The sequence below is a fragment of the Filicampus tigris genome, chromosome 12 (genome assembly GCF_054856515.1).
Source record: "Filicampus tigris isolate MCC_2025a chromosome 12, RoL_Ftig_1.0, whole genome shotgun sequence".
NCBI lineage: Eukaryota > Metazoa > Chordata > Actinopteri > Syngnathiformes > Syngnathidae > Filicampus > Filicampus tigris.
In genome coordinates this window covers 17149217-17170601 of record NC_141228.1, presented here as the reverse complement: position 1 = coordinate 17170601, position 21385 = coordinate 17149217, and the positions used below count along the sequence as shown (strand labels likewise).

General features: G+C 42.1%; 1 protein-coding gene across 10 annotated transcripts in view; it reads left to right on the top strand.

The window, feature by feature from the left end:
* fryl (furry homolog, like) overlaps positions 1 to 21385 on the top strand; it is an 85908-nt gene that overhangs the window by 3713 nt on the left and 60810 nt on the right. For 5 of the 10 annotated variants that reach the window (XR_015088863.1, XM_086046251.1, XM_086046246.1 and 2 more), the window contains exons 1-2: positions 8613 to 9025; positions 13300 to 13365. The exons of 1 other annotated variant lie outside the window; for it this stretch is intronic. Coding sequence is in view for 6 of the 9 variants with exons in the window: in XM_086046251.1 (XP_085902377.1) it covers positions 8731 to 9025; positions 13300 to 13365 (361 nt within the window). In the remaining 3 variants the exon portion in view is untranslated. Of the gene's footprint in view, positions 1 to 672; positions 820 to 8611; positions 9026 to 13299; positions 13366 to 19826; positions 20322 to 21385 lie in introns of those variants that run through there. 4 more of the 10 variants (XM_086046249.1, XM_086046245.1, XM_086046248.1 and 1 more) reach the window with 4 other exon arrangements.

Genomic DNA, 21385 nt, shown 5'->3' with positions numbered 1-21385 from the left:
GAGCATTAGCATGCCTCTACACAATGCTAATTAGCTCTGGTCCTAATGATACATACATATATACATCCATCCATTCATTATAGGTGGCAAACAAGTGCATCAAATTAACTCATTCACTGACAGACATTTTGAGACAATCTTTTACCCTAATGTTTGAAAAAATTTGAAAAAAATATAAATAAATCCCTGGGATTGAATGGCTGGACTGTGAAAAGACAAGTAAATTCGTCAATGGCAGTGAATGAGTTGCACTAATAAATTAGCTGCACTAATAAATTAACCCCCAGAGGGTGCTGCAACTGCACAAATAGAAAACAACGTGGGCTTTTAAACATATTTGCTGCTATTAATATCGTGACATGACGACGACGATATCCTGCCAATTATAATATTGAGGTATTGCAGATATTGTGACATCCCTACTTGCAAGTATTGTTTTTTCCATTATCAAGACAATTACTTGTATTATCAACTATATTTTCTCCATTGAAATGAATTCCAGCGTGCCCAAAAATACATTTAAAAAAAACAACTTGTTTTTAACAAAGAAAAAATAGCACTGTAGGGTATAAAAGCATAACAAAACATCATAAAAGAGAATGCACTGTACGTACTGTAGTATCCGTTTGGGATGTGTGCCCTTGGGGGGCATGGCCTAGTGGGTGACATCAGGAGGTGGAGTTGGGTTGACCAGTGATGCCCTTTTCATGCTGCACTCGCTCACCGTGAATAAGTTCGGCAGCAGAGCGGAAAGATGACAGCGCCACGGTATCCACCGTGCCCATATTTGGAAGTGCTGACGTATCAGCCTACCAGGAAGTAAGCACAGAGATTCTGCGTATGGTCATATTCATCCATCCATTTTCCGAACCGCTTACTCAAAATATATATTTTTTACTTGACTTCTCCTGTTTACATCGCAATATTTTTTCCAACAATACCGAGACAGTGATTGCGTGGTAATCGACAGTGATCCAGTTTATTGATACTGTAGCGATAAAAATATCATACATACATTATCGCTTGTTTGTCCCACCCTTAATAATTTGGTCATATAGAACATAATCTCCCACAAAATGATTTTTGTTGCAAGTGAGGTTGTTTATCCTATGTGTAGCATAAAACAGCACAGGACTTAGTGAACTCTCGACATGTTTATTTTTTCTTTCACTCGATTGCGTGGAGCTGAGCTGGGGAGCTGGAAATAAACTATAATTGAGCCCTGCTGAGGAAGATTATCCCGAGCGTCGGGAGCAAGGCTTTGGATCATAATTGATGTTTGGGAAGGAAACCACCCTTTTCTTTTTACCAGAGAGAAGGAGACCGCGAGAGTTTTCACCGTATTTAGTTGCATCGCTACGAAATGTCCTGTTCCTGCATTCAAATATGATCTTGTCCGGGGTGAGGAAAATGATAAGAGGAATGCACACTGGTTAACGTCCTCGTCCCGTCATGTTTCCGCCGAAAGACGTGGTGATTACGGCTGGACCTGTATTTAACGTCTGGTTGAGCTGCATATAGAGAGGCCCTCGCTGGTTTTGTCTGACACTTTTTTTGTGTTTTGTAACTTTTAATTCTTCCTATATATGGAAAAATGCCACCACAGAAATGTACAGTAAAACCTCAAATGTTCACAGTCCCGAGACGCTGGCCGCCATCAGTTTTGTCTGGATTGTTACAGTTTTTCCCATAGGAAACGATGGAAATAATCTGCACCAACGCCTTTCGTAGCAATACAGGCGACATTTGAAGTAACATTTTTAACTTTTGTACAAGTGTAAAAATGTTATTAAGCCATAAAAACACTTCACATATGACACGTTCTAAGAAGAAAAACAAATCAGCTTGGATGTTGCTAACTAGATACGTTGCTACCTAGCTATGTTGTGATTCGCGATTAGAGGTCCAAAAACACAAATTATACATGATCAAATAAGACATTTTCCATTACAGTGTAGATATCTTTTGTCAAATGTATGGTGTAGAAGTTATAAATCGTGATAACCAAATAGATCTCCCGCCCCTTTGGTGTAGCATCCCTATTGCACTGCACTTACACAGATTGCAGGTCATATCGGTTGAGGCCGAGCTAATCATTGATCAGATGCTTTTCGTTACACTGACCTTTAGCCGCCCTCCTCACTTGCCTCATTTCCTTTCATCCTCGGAGAGTTGTAGTGGCACCATAATGCCTTTCAAAGTCATTAATCTGGTTGAAGAGTGGAGGACTTTAAGTATATTAAGTGACATTAGAGAAAAACATTTAACCTTTTTGACCTCAATGGTGTGACTCACTTTTTACTTGGGTTGAGCTTGAAGTCACCGCATCGCAGCAGGAAGTGTGATCATGCGTTACTCACAGGTATGGCGGCGTGAGAAAACGGCACATTACGTCTTTTGCCGGGATATGGCGCGTCACTGCGACATGACTTCTAGGCAGCTGGTCGGGTTGTTTGGACTCAGTGTCATTATGACCCCATTCTCACCACTTTTTGCACTGTGGTGGAAGTTCACACACCCCAACAGCTTCTCCGTCTGGCTACCGGGTGACTCAGTGACGTGGCCTTCCTTCCTTTGCAGCTTGATAGTGGTTAATGGTACATGTCGGCTTTGTCGGCAGCTGCTGCCTTATAGTAAAACGTTGACCTGAAAAACTTTGAGAAATGTACGGCAAAAACTGAACTGACTAAATTATAGCACAAACCTACAAAAAATTATAAAAATTTGAGTAGAACTTTGACAAAAAAATGATGAAAGTGTAAAAAAAATTCTAACAAAAATTTAAAAAACATGTTGACCAAAAATCCAAAGAGCGGACTAAAAGATGACCAATACAAAATCAAATTAAAATCCGACAAAAATTTACAAAAATGACAAACCTAAAAAAAAATAAAAATTTGAAATCTGACAAAAAACACCCAGAATAAACCCTGATGAAAGTATGCAGACATTCATTCATTCATTCATTCATTATCCATACCGCTTCTCCTCACAAGGGTCGCGGGGCGTGCTGGAGCCTATCCCAGCTGTCTTTGGGCAGTAGGCGGGGGACACCCTGAATTGGTTGCCAGCCAATCGCAGGGCACACAGAGACAGACATTCGCACTCACAATCACACCTAGGGGCAATTTAGACAGTCCAATCAACTTACCATGCATGTTTTTGGAATGTGGGAGGAAACCGGAGTACCCGGAGGAAACCCACGCAGGCACGGGGAGAACATGCAAACTCCACACAGGGAGGCCGGAGCCGGGATCGAACCCACGACCTCTGAACTGTGAGGCGGACGTGCTAACCAGTCGACCACCGTGCCGCCAGTATGCAGACATTCTGACAAAATTATAGTCAAAAACAGATGAAAATAGGATAAAACCTGGACAAAAATCAGGCAACACCTGATAAACCATCACACAAAATTTACAAAAACATACAAAAATTGCACAAAAATTGTTAAAAAAGGCAAAACTGTAAAGCTGTCAAAAATATACAATATGGCCAAAAACAAATAAAAAGATTAAAAAAAACATGAAACAAAAACAGAGAAATTTAGACAAAAACTTTTAAAATTCAGAGAACGATTATTTATTTATTTATTTATTTATTTATTTTAACAAAGCCCTGACAATAAACAGGTAACACCTGATAGAAGTACAGCACAAAAAAACAAGAACAAAATTTTGACTAAAATCTGCCAAAACGTGAAGAAAATATGACACTATTTAGAAAAATAGACAAAATTCAAAATGTAAAATCAAGGTGAATATAAAAATCTGACCAATTCTAACAAAATCTGGACAGACCAGAACCAAAACTAGAGGTTGGTGCTAAACTACGGTGTATTCTGACTTTCTTGTACAAACTTCTAGTTTTAAACTAACAACCTCACCTTAGTACAACCTCAGGCGCGTTTGACTCTGGAGGCCGCATGCTGGTTGACACCAGCGCACTAAATTTAATGACAATTTTTTTTTTTTTTTTTTGGAATCAGACTCCCTGATGCTAAACTGGGAGGAAAGTACACATTAGCACACCGGGGGATCAGTTATGTAACGGCTTGATGTCGGAGGGTAATCTTCAGATTATTCCGCCGCTTCGGGAGAAGGTTTTAATCCGGTCCCAGCCCAGCCCAACCCAACCCAGCCCAGAGCTGAGCAGAGTAGAGCACAGTCCCGTTGCCAAGAGAACGGCCTGCTTGCCAGTCAATCGCAGGGCACATATAGACCAACAAATGAGGGGAGAGGTGAACAGTTAAGTGCGAAATATGCTAAATGAAAGACCAATGCAGAACAAGTATGACATTTTTGGAGAAGCCACAGCGTCCGTTACACGTGTTCAACGTGTCATTCCGCGGCGTGTGTTGTGGTTGAGGTTTTTCTTAGCGATTGCGAGCTAAGTAGTGTGGGAACTGAGCAAACTGGGCCTATTAATCTCTTTGTTTGTTTGGCCCGATTGTGAAAAGTGCCAAGTTGCCTTTTCTTCCCTGCTTTTTTGTTTTGTTTTCCATCCTTCTGAGCTTGTGCAACTTTTCATTGTCGCACAAATTCTGGAGAGAAGAACGATGCGTTACACAAAGTCATGCACTTACCGTAGTCTATCAAATAGTGACTTGACTCCAACAGATGTAGTGCCTTAATTCATCACTGCACGCGTCATCGACTCCCGTTTCGCAGTAAGCGCCTTGACTGCAAAAATATTTCAAGACAGGCCTGACATAACTACGATGCATATATTGTAACAGTTTAAACCTTTTTGCAGAAAAGTTTCAGTGTAAAATGTTTCCGAATGCTACTTTTTGACAGGGGTAGAAAATATTTTGATGAAGGGTCCTGTCCGGTCAGGTCACATTCTTCAGCCAAGCGAGTTCCCTCTCCCCCTGGGTCGCCTAACGACTGTCGTTCTGGCTTGTTACCAAACCAGCCGGACTTCTTTGTCGTCTTGTCTAGAACTTGAACATAGCCTTGCTTGTTCTCGCTTGCAAGGGGGGAAAAAAATTGTCGAGCCTCCCCGCTTGTAAGGCTGCCACACAGATCTGAAAAGTCCAAACAGACAACAGAAAGTGGCAGCAAGCATTTTTGGTTTGTGACCGCGAAAACAAAGACTAGCTTTCTCAAGCGGTGAGCGTCCGAGGGGCTGACTACTTATTTTTGTCATTTTTTATGTATTTTGGTTCGTTTTTATTTCCAGGTCTTTGTCGTTTTGACAGATGTATTTTTTTTTGTCATGATTTTTACTTTTATTCTTTTTTTGATAATGAATTTGCCATATTTTTGCCCAATTTTCACAGAATTGTCAGTTTTTTTTTCTGATGATTTTTTGGGGCCTGAATTTTGTTGATTTGGTCAAAATTATTGTCTGCATATTGAAGGGATGCCTTGATTCCTCCAAAAGTTTTTTTTGTAATTTATGTCACATGAAATGTATTTTAAAACAAATAGCCTGCTAGAGCAGCAGAACTTTATTTCAGGTTAATCGGCGGCACCTTACATGGTGACAGGTTTGTGCTGCCTCTCATTTAACATGAATTTGAATGTGATTGGTAAATTCTCAACACATCCCCACTTTTAAGAGGGTGTGCACTTGTGCAACCACATTATCTCAGTTGCCTATTGCAAAATTTACCCTTAAAAAAAAATCAAATGTGTTTTACAGGTTATAAGTCACATCAATAATAGAGAACATTTTGAAAGAATTTGGCTCAATTTTTTTTTTCACACAAAAATAGTATTTGAACAGGGATGTGAAGACTTTTTATATCCATAGTATATACAGTAGATGTCTATAGAGTGTGTATATATATATATAGTCTGCGGTCTATTGGAGAGAGAAACTGGACGCACCTGATTTTTTTTAGAAATCAAACTTGTTCCACATACCGAGGAATGAAATTTGTATGATTCAGTCTCTTTGCGTGAACCAGTACCAAATGGCCCACAAATAGGTACTGGTCTGCTGCCTTGTGGTTTGGGACTGCTGCTTTAGAGTACTGTATCCAAAAAATGCATGTATAATTCTTTTAACCACCAGGGGGCAGTGTAACTGTTTCAAAGCCCAGCGGTGGCTGTGGGGCAGGTCAAATAAGTGCACTATCCTAGTGATCATCATGACTGTACAGTATCAGCCCCCTCCCACCCCCCACACTGACAGAACAGACGTGGGTCTCTGGGTCCCAGGCCACGAGTTTTCCTGTTTTCTCCTGCGTTTGAAAGCAGCACAAGGCGGGCGGGCAGGCGGGGGACCCCGAACGACACGGCTCCACATTGTTCCCGGGGCTTCCTCTTTCACATTCCTGGGCTGATTGGGATCTTGGCCTCCTGTGCGACGCCATTGTTCTCGCTGTTCAGCAGTTACACGAGCAGACCCGTGGACAGCTGCCATCATTGCACCCGGTGACGGTGATCTGCTTGTCACTAGGGTTGGAAAATTACATCAGTTTTCAAAGTTGGACATTTTCCTTGGGCATTTGTGGGAATACAACTGAATAAACAAGGAATTCACAAAAATGAATGTTTGCTCTTAAAGCAGCGCTGGGCAAGAAATCGACCGTAATAATTTTTTTTCACAACTCTTTTGATGAAACATTGACTTACAAGTGCAGTAATTGAATGGGAGTTCATGCCCTGAGGGGGTCTGTATCGTTTTTACTTTCACAAAGCAACTTTGAGGAGGATGGGATCAACCCTGGCACACAAAAAAATACAAACGTCCTGAATTGCTTCACGGCATACTCACTTCCTCCTTTCGCTATAAGGACGGCTCAGGATTTCATGACACTACGCGCTGGCATGCATGGGAAATGATTGACTTTTGTCAAAACACTACCGCTTTTGTCCACATGGCGCCGCCATAATCAACAAAAACTGACATGACACAGTGAGAGCTTATTAATTCCCATGGAAAATTTCCCACTTGGGATAATTCCAAAGTTCCCCAAATTAACTTCCCAAGAAAATTTACCGGAAACCTTCCTGAAATGTTGCACTCCATTGCCAGCCTACTTGCCACCAGTAACTGCTCCCTCCCTCTCACCACCTCCCTGGCTTATGTAGTGATTCTTAGCAGGATCTGCTGCCTCAGTATCTGCACCATCCTGGCAGAAGACCAACCTGGCAGCGTTCCTTCTTAGATGTTGATGGATTTGTTAAATCTGTATTTTTTTGGCACTGTCTTGTAAAAATGCATCCTATTCGCCTTGCCGACACAACTGCATACTACCCGCTTTCACGCTGGCTGCACGGTTCTGTGGTTTGGGGTTTGGATCTTGGTTCGTCATTCCAGTGTGGAGTTTGAATGTTCTACCTATGCTGGCGAAGGATTTCTTTGAAGATTCTAAATTGTCCATAGGTGTGAATGTTTGTCTATATGCACCCTCAGTTGGCTGGCGAGCAGAGCAGGGCGTACCCTGCCTCTCACCCAAAGTCAGCTGGGAAAGGCTCCAATTATCCATCCCAGTAATGAGGACAAGCCCTATAGAAAAAGTATGGATGCCTGTTGAAGATTTAATAACTGAACACTACACCATCGATAGAAAACAAAAATAACAAGTAATAAGACTTTATGACTATCATTATCTTTACATCTTCGTCTCATGGCGCAGTCATTTTTGCAGTATATACACTTAATAAAGTCTCTGCACTTGTGGCATCTGTAAAGCTGTATAGTTTACAGTGGGGTTTATGAGAATGCATAACAAAAGCTGATAACCATGACGGATCTTCTGTTGAGGCTCTGATGCGGCAATTTTTTGGGTATCTCTGCTCGAAAGAGGATATGGATGCGTTGTACCAATCAATTATCGTGTGCGCCGTCCAAAAATAAACACCACACCTCAAAGAGACACCTCCCTTTTCCACATTCGTAAAATAAAATAAACAGGCGGTGACACAATATGGCTGTAAATGAACTTTTATGTAGAATGTAGTAATTGCTAGGCGGATCGTCCAAAAATAAACACCACACCTCAAATAGACACCGGTGGGATTTTAAGACAAAGTGCTGCTGTTTGCGGTGCTAAATATAAAAAAAAAGAAAAAAAATCATCACTGGCAGAAATATTATTACATAAATGCATTTGTAGAACGTAAGTGATTAATACAAGTCAAGGTATGACTGTATGAAAGTTGTTTTTTTTTTTTTTTTAATATGGTCTCTCTCTATCGCGTGTCAGTCTGGAGCGTGCCCCCTTCGATGAACGTGGGCTAACTCTACAAGCTTTGTTTTTATTGAGAGCGCTTGCATGGAAGCGGACGAGCATTTGAGTGCAGTGATAAGGGCTATCGGCTCCCGCAGGCGGACGAGTTTAGCTCGCTTTCTGATGCCTTCCTACTTCTCACGCTGACTGTCAGTCTCCCGCTTTGCCTCGGTGCGTCTTTTTGACCGGCCGAGCAATGCAAGCCGGCCGGGGCGTGGCCTGCCTCATCCTCCCGCGTTATCTCCCGTGGAACACGTCCGAGTCCCACCCTAGATAGTGCCCACTTGCCGTGACATCACCGGCCCGCAACACGTGCTGTGACGCTTTGCCTTCCAACAGGTAGCGTCGCAGCACAGGGAGTTGCTCCGCTTTGTTCAAGTATGTCAGCGACTAGTTAGTCCAGACAGACAACTTTTAAGGGAGTGCGGCATGTAGCCTGCCTTCTTAACTGGCGTGGTAGCTCCCGTGGCTCACATATGGCCTTCATCTTAGCGAGCGTGGACGCTCCCGTTGGCGCTCTCGTGCCTTAGGATGGGGTGACAATGGCGTGGCACAAGCTGCTGGACGGTACGCCCGAGCGAATGAGCGGCAAGTTGAACATGGACTTTCTGAAGAGTCTGGTGCCAGGTGGGGCCCAGGTGTCCAATGCTCATGGGCCTCCTCACCAGCACGCCGCTGCTCCCTCGCCGCAGGAAGCCGGCCCGCAGCTCATCCGCATGAGGAGGATGGGCCTGCTGGTCATGGGGGATACTATTGTGGAGGAAGACACCACGGTCGACGGCGACCAGGTTGTCACCTCCGCGGGGCTGCTCCGAAATAGGAAAACTCATTTCAAAGGTATGTCGTACTCCATTAGATGCTGTAGTTTGTGCCGAATTCACCTTTGGAAAGTAGCTGGTCTACTTCTGCTTTTTAAAATTTTTATTATTATTATTATTATTTTTTTTTTTATAACCGTTGCTGTTCGGCTTCTTGGTCATCTTGTAATCGTCAGCACAGCTTATCCTGACAGTTTCATTTTGATGTAAATATGCGTGTATAATTATGTGTCACTTATGAATTCCTCTCAGACTACCTGAGATCCTTTTGCTCTGCTTCTGTTTGCTAGTCTTCTGCCCAGTTGTTGGCAAATGAGGAATTGTCTTTTTTTTTTTTATTGTCCGCCATAGTTTCAGCAAAGCTGCTGAAACCAAAGGTAACAGGATAGCACGAGGCTGCCAGGGGTGTTCCCGCTATGTGTGTTTGTTATTGCACAGCAAATGATACCTCGCCATACCTGTGTTTGGTCCCTCTGTGCCTGTCTGGGTTGTTTTTCCTCAGGCATGGTGGTTTGTCCAGCAGGGTAAACGCATAATGCCGATCGGGACAAATGTAAGCGTTTTCCAAGATGGCAATGACCTGCTTGTTAGATGCTGTGAAAGATTTCTGAGATATTATCCTGGTGTGTGCGGTATGTGATTTATTAAAACAAAGTAATAACAATCGCAGAGGTGGCAAAAGTACTCACACTCGGTGCTGAAGGTCAAGTACAGATATTTGTGTAAAAAAAGTGATGAAAGTAGAAGTATTTATTCAAACGCTTTATTCAAATAAAAGTAAAATTGTACAGACTATTAAGGCCTAGATAGCCCGATCCGACGTTGGCCAACTGTGACTAACGCTTACCCACTGTGGCGTCGGGCCGACTGTCGGCAGGTCGCCCTGGAAAAAAAACCCCACAATGACAGACAACGACGCTGACCATTAAAGCACCTTCTGCGCATGCGTGAGATGTAACACCCCTCCATACCATCGGCGGCAGTAGTCATTATTCCTCATGGTTAGAAAAGCCTACCGGAAAGCTATTAGCCGGGGACTGATTATAGACACGTAAACAATGCATTCAGCTATATTTTTCGCTCACGGTGAACTCCCGCGCAAAGCACACCCTCACGCTCTTGACACAGTATTGTGGAATGCTTAAATTGTCAACCCTCACTCTTGTAAGAAGATTAAGGCAGCTTTCTGTCCTTGCCCTGTGCGCTGATTCGCTAGCTAACAGCCAATCAGAGTGACCAAATGTCACGACTTACGACACCGATTCAACTTGCTCAAACGCCCACCAGACGCTTCCTGACGGGGTCCGATGTGACGACGGCTACATCAATCCGACGTCCCGATGCTTACCGACGTCGGATTGGTGTATCTAGACCTTAAAATGTACTTAACGTACTAAAGCATAAGTACATTTTAACTTTCAGTTATTAAAATAGAATACCCATTTTGATTTAAATAGAATACACATTTTGATAACTTTGCACAGTAGGAAAAAAAACTTGACAGAGCCCAAAATAGTTTCCTTCTTATTAACTTGCAAAGTGCTTGTTCTTGTAAGAATGTAAAAAAGAATGTGAGTAACAAAAAACGCTAAATTAAATGATGAAAATGACTGAAACAATACACCTTACATGTGTGTTTTCAAAAAAGTTAATAAGCCTATTTGGACAAAGGAATAGAAAGCCACAGATATCTGATTCCATATAAAGGTAGTAAAAGTAAAAAAGAAACACTCTGAGTACAGAAACCTGAAAAGTGTTTGTACTTCATTACTTTCCACCACTGACTTATAGATAATGATGCAGTATTTTAACACATCAGTGTTATGTCCCAGCCTCATTTTGCTTTTCCATTGAAATATTTTCAAGTTATCGGACTGTAAATACAATTTGGAGTATAAGGACACGATTTGGGGATCTCAGTCATTCACTTTCATAAGACTTCTAGCAAAGCATGCCTCTGTTGCTCTTAATCCTCCAAAAAGGTCAACAGGGAGACTGTATTGCGTCTTCATTTGCTAATAAGACGGATACGCGGAAGAGGAAGTGGCAGCCCAGATATGCGCTGCTTGCTCGGCCTCATGATGACATACTTGATTCCAACTTGCCAAATCCAGCCACAGTTGTGTCTGACAGAACTGATCCTGTCGACTACAGCTAGAAAGGCCTGCTTTATGTACATCCTCTGCAAATAATGACCAGGCCCATCTATTAGGGTTAACAGTTTTTGTTTGTACAAACAATTGGAGTAATAGTGAACCATTTTAGTGGTACAGGGGTATATTGACTTACTAGATTTCCAACGTAACCTTAGGTTTTGAGCCATCACTTGGTCAACTTTGTCTGCTTTGTGTTGTGTGTGACATTAAAATATCAAATTTTTCACCCGGCCCGATGTGTATGCAAGATTTGGTGAGTTTTTGTGCATGTTTAGGCCCTCAGTGGAGTTCATTTCGGAGAAAAACAAATCTACTGTTATTACAATAGGGACCTTAGTGCGGTCGCTGCTTGTGCACTAGTAAGTCCAGGGTACAAACACAGACAAACGCCACACTCATGAGAGACTGTTGCTGTGAGTGCTCCTGTTTTGGTTAGCAACCAACTTCAAACAGGCCAGGTATTCAACTCTTTAACGTTGATATTTGTGGTCGATTATTTTGCGAGAAATTACACTTACTACGTGTTATTTTTCCAGGCAAAAGGGAGGCTCTATCTCTTTGAGGATGGAATTTATTCGTTTTAAGTAGATATTGGTCACTAATTATTGCACGTAGTGCTGAATTGATTAATCAAATACCTTGATTAATTTGAGTACGAACAACTTTCAATCGCTTCATTGAACAAAGCACATTCATACACGAGTTGCTACATACAGTTCTAATCGACTATCAGCCAGTTAACAACTGACAGCAAACCTGAGCTCAGCACTCTTTTTCGCTGACACCCATGTCACTCACCAGGCCATGGGCCACTTTTTAAAGTTACACACCCTCAACTTCACGGCCGTATTAAAGTGTGGAAAGTGAGGTTGGTGACCCCAGATGGACAACAATAATACCTGAACCTCACATGTGTGTTTTGTTGTTTAATACTGCGTTGTTGTTTTTCTACCGATTAATTAATTGGTTGAATAATTGTGTCTAAAAATATCTTCCTGCAATGGTGGGGGCATTGCCACTACTAAAGGAAAAACAGTTACTTCTGACTGTCACAGCAGTTTTTTATTTTTATTTTTATTTTTTTAATATATATTTTTTTATATTGGTTAAAATTGACCCAGTAAGTATGTCCTTTTTTCTGCTTTAATCATCTCAGTTATCGATATACATTCATAATACAGGAAATAAAACAAATTCACAAAAATTATGTTTGGCTCTTTCCCCTTCATTTCTGGAGTTGATGCTTTAATTCCAGCGTACCTTCCACAGCCATAAAATGTGTGAAGCTTAACCCATATTGAATGCACATATTCTGTGAAGATGATTTTAGTATTTGCAGTTGCACTAATCCAAATGACAGAGGTTAAATGCTCAGTTTATTTTGTTTATATCGTCTATGCTAATTTTGATATCATGCATGTTAACCCATTGAGGCCTTAAACACCTGGCTCAACAGCTCCCCAAAACCTAAGGTCGTCTTTGGAATTACCCTTGAAAACCCAGAAATCAACACCTACAAAAATAATTAATATCTCAGCCCCTGTAGCAGACAGAAACATAATTCCAAAATAATTTGAGAGCTTAGCCATGTGTCTTTCACACAGACTCTAGTTTATTCATCTTTACTGTTTCAATCAAAGAGGTAAAAATAAAGTGTCAGTACAAGAGAAGCACTATGTTTAATTTAAAAAAAAATCGAGTGGTAATTACCATCCTCTTTTCTGTTACAAAGACATCGATATTGTCATTATCTACAAACATATATCTTAACCATATATCACGTTCGACTAGTATTACTGGTTCAAAGTCCACAATCGCAGTGTCTATATCATTGCCGTTATTCATTTTAGAGCTCCCGCAATCGACGGCGTCCGCCATTCCTGCTCGAAAAAACTCCGGATATCCTGCGACAACTCACGACACCGTCACATGTCTATTCTGATGCATTTCATCGGTTAAGAGACAGAGAATTAAATGTTATATGCGCTCTCCCGGCTTTAAAGGTAGAAAGACGCAACAGCGCTCCCGGCTCGAGTGGTAGAAACGCGGTTATGCGCACCCGTCTTTAATGGGTTAAGACAACGCTCATGGATTTTAGGGTTGATTTTAAACCTTTTTTTTTTTTTTTCCCAACCAGGAAACATCCACCGATTTCGAAAAACCTCCTTCTTACAGCATGCTCATCGTGGCCGGGACCGTGAGGGTGAGTTATCTTTAGGAAAATAAAAAAAGTGATGTTTTGTTAAATTGAAGACATACTGTTGGTAGCATGTTGTGTTCATACCAAAGGATCATTTGCCTCATTGTGATCTGAGCGCCACTCCCTTCTGTAAAACTGGCTAGGCCTGAGTTGGCTTTTAAGGTGGTGCTACTTTCCTGCTGTCATTTGGCTCACTCTGTGCACACATTATGTTGTCACTAGATGTACACTTAATTTTTGTTGTTGTTTTAAAAGAAAGCCACGACTTGATTAGAGTGTTCCACTAATAGGTACAGCACCAGGATTTGTGTTTGTGATGGCAGATTTGTTTGTTCTCCTTGTTTGATTCTCACTCTGAACAGTGGCTGCATTGTGTTGCCGCACAGCCTCAATGTTAAATGACGAATAGCGAAAGAATCCCTACTATGGTGCATTGAAGTACGGTGTGAGAATTTAGTGTCAGATTGGAAAGCAGTGTCAGTGGGAGGCTTACAGATGTCCATGATTTCCACGTGTTTTTTGTCACTGGAGAAAATATACACCACCATTTTTTTTTTTTTAATCTCAAAGTGGTTTGTCATTTGAACCTCATTTTACAACATTGTAAATGGCTTACAGACAGATTTGAGTCTGCAAAAAAATGCAACAGAAAAGTGCATATATACGTCTCGACTGTTCTAAGGGATGAGCAATGTTTAGCCAGGGTTGTTAGGTGAAATCACTTAGAGTCTTCATCTGTTGTCGACACGTCTGGATCTAAATTGCGCGTCTTCTGCTGCTTAGGCACCACTGGAGAGAGGGCGAGGATCAAATTTCGGCTCCGATCAATTCTTGTTCCCAATGCTGCCCTTCAGACAGGAAATGCATCCTCCAGCCTCTGGGCTTTAGGGAGGAATATCACCTTCAAGCAGGGTACACGCATAGATCAGAGTCTGCAAAGGCCCGATTGTCGGGAGTCTCTGATAGATTCTCGTGTGGCGTGCGTTCGACTGATTTTTTTGCACCAATCTTGACGATGGCTCAAGTGGATTACACACATATACTGATAATTAGTCCTAATTTGAGGATTTTTCAGGCTTTCCAATAGAAAGTCAGCAAAACCCTGATCATCGTATTTCTCCTCAAAAATATTTTAAGTCCACCTGTACATGCGGTGAAGACTTTGCGTAACTTCCACTAACAACCCAGGTTAAACTTACCCCCAGCAAATGATTAATAGTTAAATATGTCAATTGTAAACCGTGAGTCTGTCAAACACCACATTGTAAGAAATCTTCTACGATAACATTAAAAATGTGTATGTGTGTACCCCGGCTTATCCGGCCTGCGGTAAGGGTGGACCCAGACTGCCAATCGCAATCACTGTGCCCACTTTTTAAACGGAATCACGAGCCTCAGTGATGTGCATTCACATGAGATTATTTGATCAAGCAGCTTTTTTTCTCCCTCCCCCTCCCGCCGCTGCTTCCGCGGAAGTCGGCACCTCCGAGCTCGAATGTTCCCAGAGAGAGACGATGTTGTTGGTTCCTCCTCTGCATTCCTCAAACAAGCGAGCTGGGTTTACACTAAACAGTTCCTCCCGAAGTCTGGCCTCTTTGCTGATAACGGCGCTTATAATGCGATGTCCTGAGTTTCTGGTTCGCTCACAAACACACATGACGTCGCCCGTATTTTGCTCAAAGAGGGAAGTGTTAGCAGTGTCACAATACTCGTATGCTTCAAGAGGGCATTACTCAGCTCATTTAATTGGACGATAACCAGAAACAACTTCAAGCCTTAAGCTCTATTACTGCGGGGGTTGAAGGAAATGCCTTCTGGGATGTTGGGATTTTGAAGCAATTGTCGCTAACGTCTCTGCTACATGCGCCATATGTTGAGATCTGCACATTAATTGACACATGGTTTTAGGCCGGTTATACTCTCACTGTTTATAAGGAGGCTTGCAAATTCTTTGCAGTTAGCACCAGCCCGCTCGTCTCGTCATGTAATGATATCTATTCTCGCGTTGGCACACCCTCACAGTAGAGGGCAGTAGAGTGGCTCATTTGCATGAGATGGGACTGGCCAATCAAAACAGGCAAATTTGAGTGAGTAATAGTGTGTAATATCGCAGATCTCATAATTAAACATTCTTAACTGTTAATATTAAGGGACCCAGTGAAAAATGGTTCAGCGGTAACAATGTCCACAGTGACATTGTATTTCCTAAAGAGGAAGTCAACCCAAAAATTACTAGGAAATGTTCTATGCATCCCCACTAGTTTACACACAGCATTCTGATTAATATTGCGTTTGTGGAATATGCGTTAGGCATTAAAATCCACCCATTTTTAGTCATCTCAGGGGCGGCCATTTTGCCACTTTCTGTTGACTGAAAATGACATCACAGTTTCTCAGGGCTAAGGTAATGACCAATCATGGCTCATCTTAGGAAAACAGGTGACATATTGTAAAGAAAATGTTTGTGTTGATTTGCGCTTTTTAAAAAAAAAAAATTTTAAATTTTTTTTTATTACAAAATCAGAAGTCCTTGTTAGTTTAACATAACTGAATGTCCTTCTTCTCATGTTCTTCTAAATATGACATAAGAAGTGAAAATTCTTTCAAAACTGCTGCAAGTTCAACCTCTTCACTGTAATTTTCCTCCAATTCATACCCACCCCGCTGCATGCATTCTTCAAATCCAAGGCAGGATAGGGCGGGTCTTGAATGGAATGCAGGCCCCAAAAATTAATCAGGTGAATAAATCAAGCCATCCGTCACTCAGCGGGACTCCCATCAGCACTGACATTGTAGGTATGCTATGATATGCTATGCTATGCTAGGCTACGTTTTGCCGAATCGCTGTGTTTCAAGGCAAACAGTAAAACGAGACTGTAAATATCTGCCTTCCAAAAAGGATTGCATCGTGAAATATGCCTTGATCCTCCTCCCACACCCCCTTTGAGTAGATTCATAACTGTGCAGCTCGTAAACTGACACTCAGGAACGAGATTAGACTTTCACTCCTGGAACGCATTTTAAGTACCGCATGTCATTGTGTATTGGTACACCTCCAACATAGAACACGGTGAACGAATTTTGAATAGTTTGTCTGCTGGCTCCATTCTTAAACCTTTTAAAGCTCCGCTTACATTTACAGTGGATATAAAAAGTCTACAATCCCCTGTTCAAATACCAGGAGTTATTGATATAAAAAGAAATGAGACACAGAAATCATTTAAAAACAACAACTATTGGAGAAAAAATCCTTTACTGAGTGGAAGTAAAATAAACAACTGAGATAATGTGGTTGCACAAGTGTTCACACCCTCTTATGACTGGTTGTGTTAATTGTGAAATAACCAATCACATTCAAACTCAAGAGGGAGTCAGCACACGCCTGTCACCATTCAAAGTGCCTTGGATTAACCCCAATAGTTCTCTGTTCTAGTAGGCTTTTCATTACATTTTCACGTTTTGTAATCTCTCACACCTCTCAACTTCCCAGTTGTAATTGAACAAATGTCACAAAGGTCACCAATTGGCAAAGCTTACTTATATGTCATATATTCCTGTCATGTTTTTTTTGTTTTGTTTTGTGTTTTTGCATGTTTTTAAGATTGATAGTAGAGTAGAGTTACATTAGACAAATGACAAAATGCTAGTTCAAAAAAGTAACGCAGTAGCGGATCTGCTGTCGACCACAGGATTTGAACATTTCCCCTCAAACGCATAATTGTATATTTTGTGGAAATGCAGATTTCCTTCCCTGCGGAGAAAACTTGGGAGATATTTATCGGTGCGTTTAATAGGAAGCCAAACGTTAGAAGTCGCAGTTAAATCCGAAATTTGATTTGTCGCCATTTGCCACAAATGGCCACATCGTGCGAGTGAGCGCATTATGCAATTTGCGGTCGAGAATCTCACACTCGTCCATTAAAAGACATCGGGGTGGCACCACAAAGTGACTGCTTGTGTTGATTGTTTGCGCTCGGCTCTGCCTGGTTTTTGCATAACTTGTGTAGCGGAGGGCATGTGACACAGCGAGCGAGTGAGACATGAGAAATCAACCAAACCAGAGGGGACAAAGACCTTTTGTCTGTCGCGGCCCTTCCCCTCCTCTCATTTCCTTGGATATTTTGTTAACAAACATAGTCCACTGTGAACTGCCAAATGACTTGATGTCACGCGGATCTGCTTGGAGAGCCTGGAAAGACGACCGTCGACACGAGATTAGAATATCAGATTAATCCACTGTGTGTGATTACGATTGTTTATTGATAGGAAACGTTTGTTGATTTCAGGTTATGTTGTTGTGTCACAGTATGGAAAAATGTTGTCAATGGTATACATTATAAAGTGGTGCCTTTAGATACGTCTTTAGTTTCGACCGCGACACTGTTTAGAGCTCAAAACAATTGTATCTCAAATAATATTTCCCCCTTAAATTGAATGGAAATGCCATTAATCTGGTTCAGCCTCCGCCCCCGAAACATCCCCAAAATGGACAATGATTTTTTTTAAATGAGAAAAAAAATCTATAATATTGTACTTCATAAAAACACATACCCGTGAAATGCTTAAATTGAATTGAATCATTTCTTTATGTTTGTCACAGTCTCATTCAATTCAATACGCATCCTGCTGCTAATTCTGGTGTGTGCACCTTTGCCACCTGGGGGCACTATAAAGGTGAAGTGATACTTGACTTGCTGCTATGGTGCAGCATCAATCCGGTGGGTTGTGTCCTGCCTATGACTAAAGTGGGATTCATTTAGTTGTTCTTTGCAGAGGATAAAGAATACAATTGTCTGTCTACTTTGTGTTGCTCCATCCTTTGTGTTCACATATCTGTTGCGTAAAGGGTTGTAACACAGCTACATCGTCATTTGCTTATGTTAGAATTAGCCTTAAGTGAAGTACGCAAAGTATAGTCCTTCTTTTTACATTTAGTGTGACAGTAAACTTGAACTGAGAGTGGCAACAAAAAATGTAAAGGTTTTTTTTTTTAAGAATATTTCCCAATTCTATCTGAAATTCATACCATAAACGTATGCATCTCAAGTCAACCGCAGTTAACACAGTGTCAATCAAAACTGAGCTGGCTCGCATTCAAATGCCCTTGTACGTAATGTTTTCTTTTGCCCAATACTAGTCTGACTAGACTTACTAAGAAGCTGTTATTGATTCCTGCTGTCAAATTACAAGCAAAAGGAAATGACCACTCAGGCCTGCGAGCGACGTCAATGTGCGTAAGCTTTCTGGAGCGTGCGTGTGTGTGTGTGTGTGTGTGTGTGTGTGTGTGTGTGTGTGTGTGTGTGTGTCTGTTTGCCTCTCCCTTGTTAGTAGCACTCTGCCTGAACTGATGTCATGCAAAAGGGCGTGTTATAAGTGAGTATTCACACTCGTACCCTTTAAGATGATAATATGTTATTATCCTGTTTGGTATGTTATTATCCTGTTTGGTCAGGTGTGAACGTGGCACACAAGCAACTGACAAGCATGACAAAAATGGATTAAAAAAAAAAAAATCTATAACAAAATCAGACAAAACACCCCTGAGTTCACGTTAAACTACGGCGCATTCCATACAAATTCGTCACCTGCTTTGAACGTAACTCCGACTTGTCCGCTGCATGTGCCTAACGCACTGATTGTCATTCTGCAACTTGTTGATGAAGTGCTGTCCCCACGACTGAAAATAATTTCATGCTTTTACTGTCTTTATAGGCTTGACCCTAACCCTGCACACTGCAGTTCACACTTTCTTTATTTAGACTCGGGGCTGGTCATCATTTTACCAAAAGCTGACAGTCAAAGAAGGTGTGGTGAGTGAGCAGTGGCTCATTTGCATGAGACAGGACCTCCCCCTCAAAACATGATGTAATTCCCCATCCTTGTTATATTTGGACACCTGGAAATTGTTTGAAGTGGTGAACAAAAATGCATAATATGTCTCCTATTATATTGTTTTGGAATAGCAGAGTCATATTGTCTTATATATTTATTTTCCAAAGGCGTAGCCCTGCTGGTTGTGTTGTGATCGTGCGACCCTCCCATTGTTCCTTCCCCTGCCCGCAACAGTCAGCGATGACGCATCAGTTATTGCTGTGATGTTTGACAGGAAGTGGCTTTTCATAGGCCAGCAGCTTGGGAGGGTGGGGGTTTTGGGGGTGGGGGGGGTGGTTGGGGGTTGGGGGGGTTAACGCAGTGTTCCGCACAGTAGCCGCTCTGACACCGGCAGCATTTTGATGACATCACCGACACGGAGCCCACCCTCTCTTTCTCTTTCAGTCTCTCTAGTCTCCCGCCTCCTTCTGTTTGCTGTCGAAACAAGCTCTCTCTGTCGCTCTCTCTCTCTCTCTCTTTTGGTCTGTGTGAAAGAACGATGCTCGGGAAGGGGAGGAGGCCGCCGGCGAGCGAATGGGGAGGGAGAGCGCTTCGAGGGGGAGCTGAGAAGGGGGGGTGGCTGTACTAGCAGGCTAGTACTGGCACATTCACACACAGGAAGAGCAGCGGAGAGGAAATATCGCAGTGCGTTGTTAATACATATTTTACCCTTGCGCTGTTTTATTTTTGTTGCTTTTCACCTCCTTTTTCAAGACGACAAGTTAAAGTCACTTCCTGGATTATTATCCCATGTCCTGCTTGAAGGAGTCGGTGAATTGTCACTCGAGTGGATTGCTTCACTAGCCCCAAAACTTGGAGCTAACAACCTGGTGACACCTCTACAGGGTCTACTACCACTCAATCTCAGGATGCCACTCTTGGCCGCTACCTCTGGGGGGTAGCGCCAGTTCTGTTTATTTAACGAATGGCTCCCAAGAGAAGCGGTCAAATTGAGCGGAACCGTGTGAAAATTGTGCCTTGCTGGACCATGTCAAACTTTTGAATCGGCGCCGCCATGCTGAGCCTGCAGGATTCGGTCTTCTTCGAGATCAGCATCAAATCTCTGCTCAAGTCGTGGAGCAGCAGCTGTGAGTACCTGGTGTTTACATTCCGCAATCTTATCTGCGCAGCATTGTTGCATTGAGCTCTCTTCCAATCTGGAACCTGTGTGAGGATTACTAATGGACTGTCAGGATGACTGATTGTCTTCAGTCCAGACCTAGTCGGGCTCACATAGTGCAGGTGGCTGCATTGAATCCCATCTTTGATTCTCACTTCCTCCTGTAAAACCTGGCTGTTGATGCGTAGCAAGCAGGTTGCTCTCCTACCAATTTGCACACATACCGACAATCGTGCCATATTTAAGCGTTTTCCCTCCCTTGCGTTCCAAGTCGGCAAAGGCCATAATCTCGGCTGTCTCTAAAAGATTATTCAGAGTAGGGATGTGATTTTATTTTTCACCTGAGTCAGAGTTGAATCACTTAAGTATAAGTATAGGCCGATACCAAGTCTGAGCCGATATCTCATCAACTGCAACCAGTGAGCTCAAGTTTGCGTGTCACAAAATAATTCAAGCTCGTTAGACTTGTTGTTGAAAGTAAGTCGTTTAAATACGACAAACCTATTTGCAAACCTGACACTCTTTGAAAACCGATGCTGTTCAGCAAACTGTTTGGCCATACTGTTCCCTCCCGTGCCGTGTGGCTTTGCTGACTTAGTTTATTTTGTACTATCTATCGTCTTAAATAAAAGATAATGCCACGTGTGGTAGTACGTTGTAGCAAGAGTGACTTGTTAATAGCAGTGCAGCTCCACAGGGCTACCAGACTGCTGGAAAATACACAGAAGAAGAAAGAGTAGTAATACAAGAAGCTAAGTTAACTTTTGCTTCTCTGTGAATGACTTTGTGGATGCACACTCGTGCTATTTTTTACTGTGATGAATGACTTATGAGTTATACAAACAATCAGTTGCTCCTCTATTTTTGTCGGGCAACTGTACTAGCTCCAGGAACTTTCTTATTGGCCATCGCCCCGAATTCTATCACAACCATGGAGTCTCTTGATCAGCCCAAATCGTGTTGACCGTACATGTAAGGATTTGCTATCCTGAATAGCGACTGGTTTAACATTTACAGTACTCAGCAGCAACC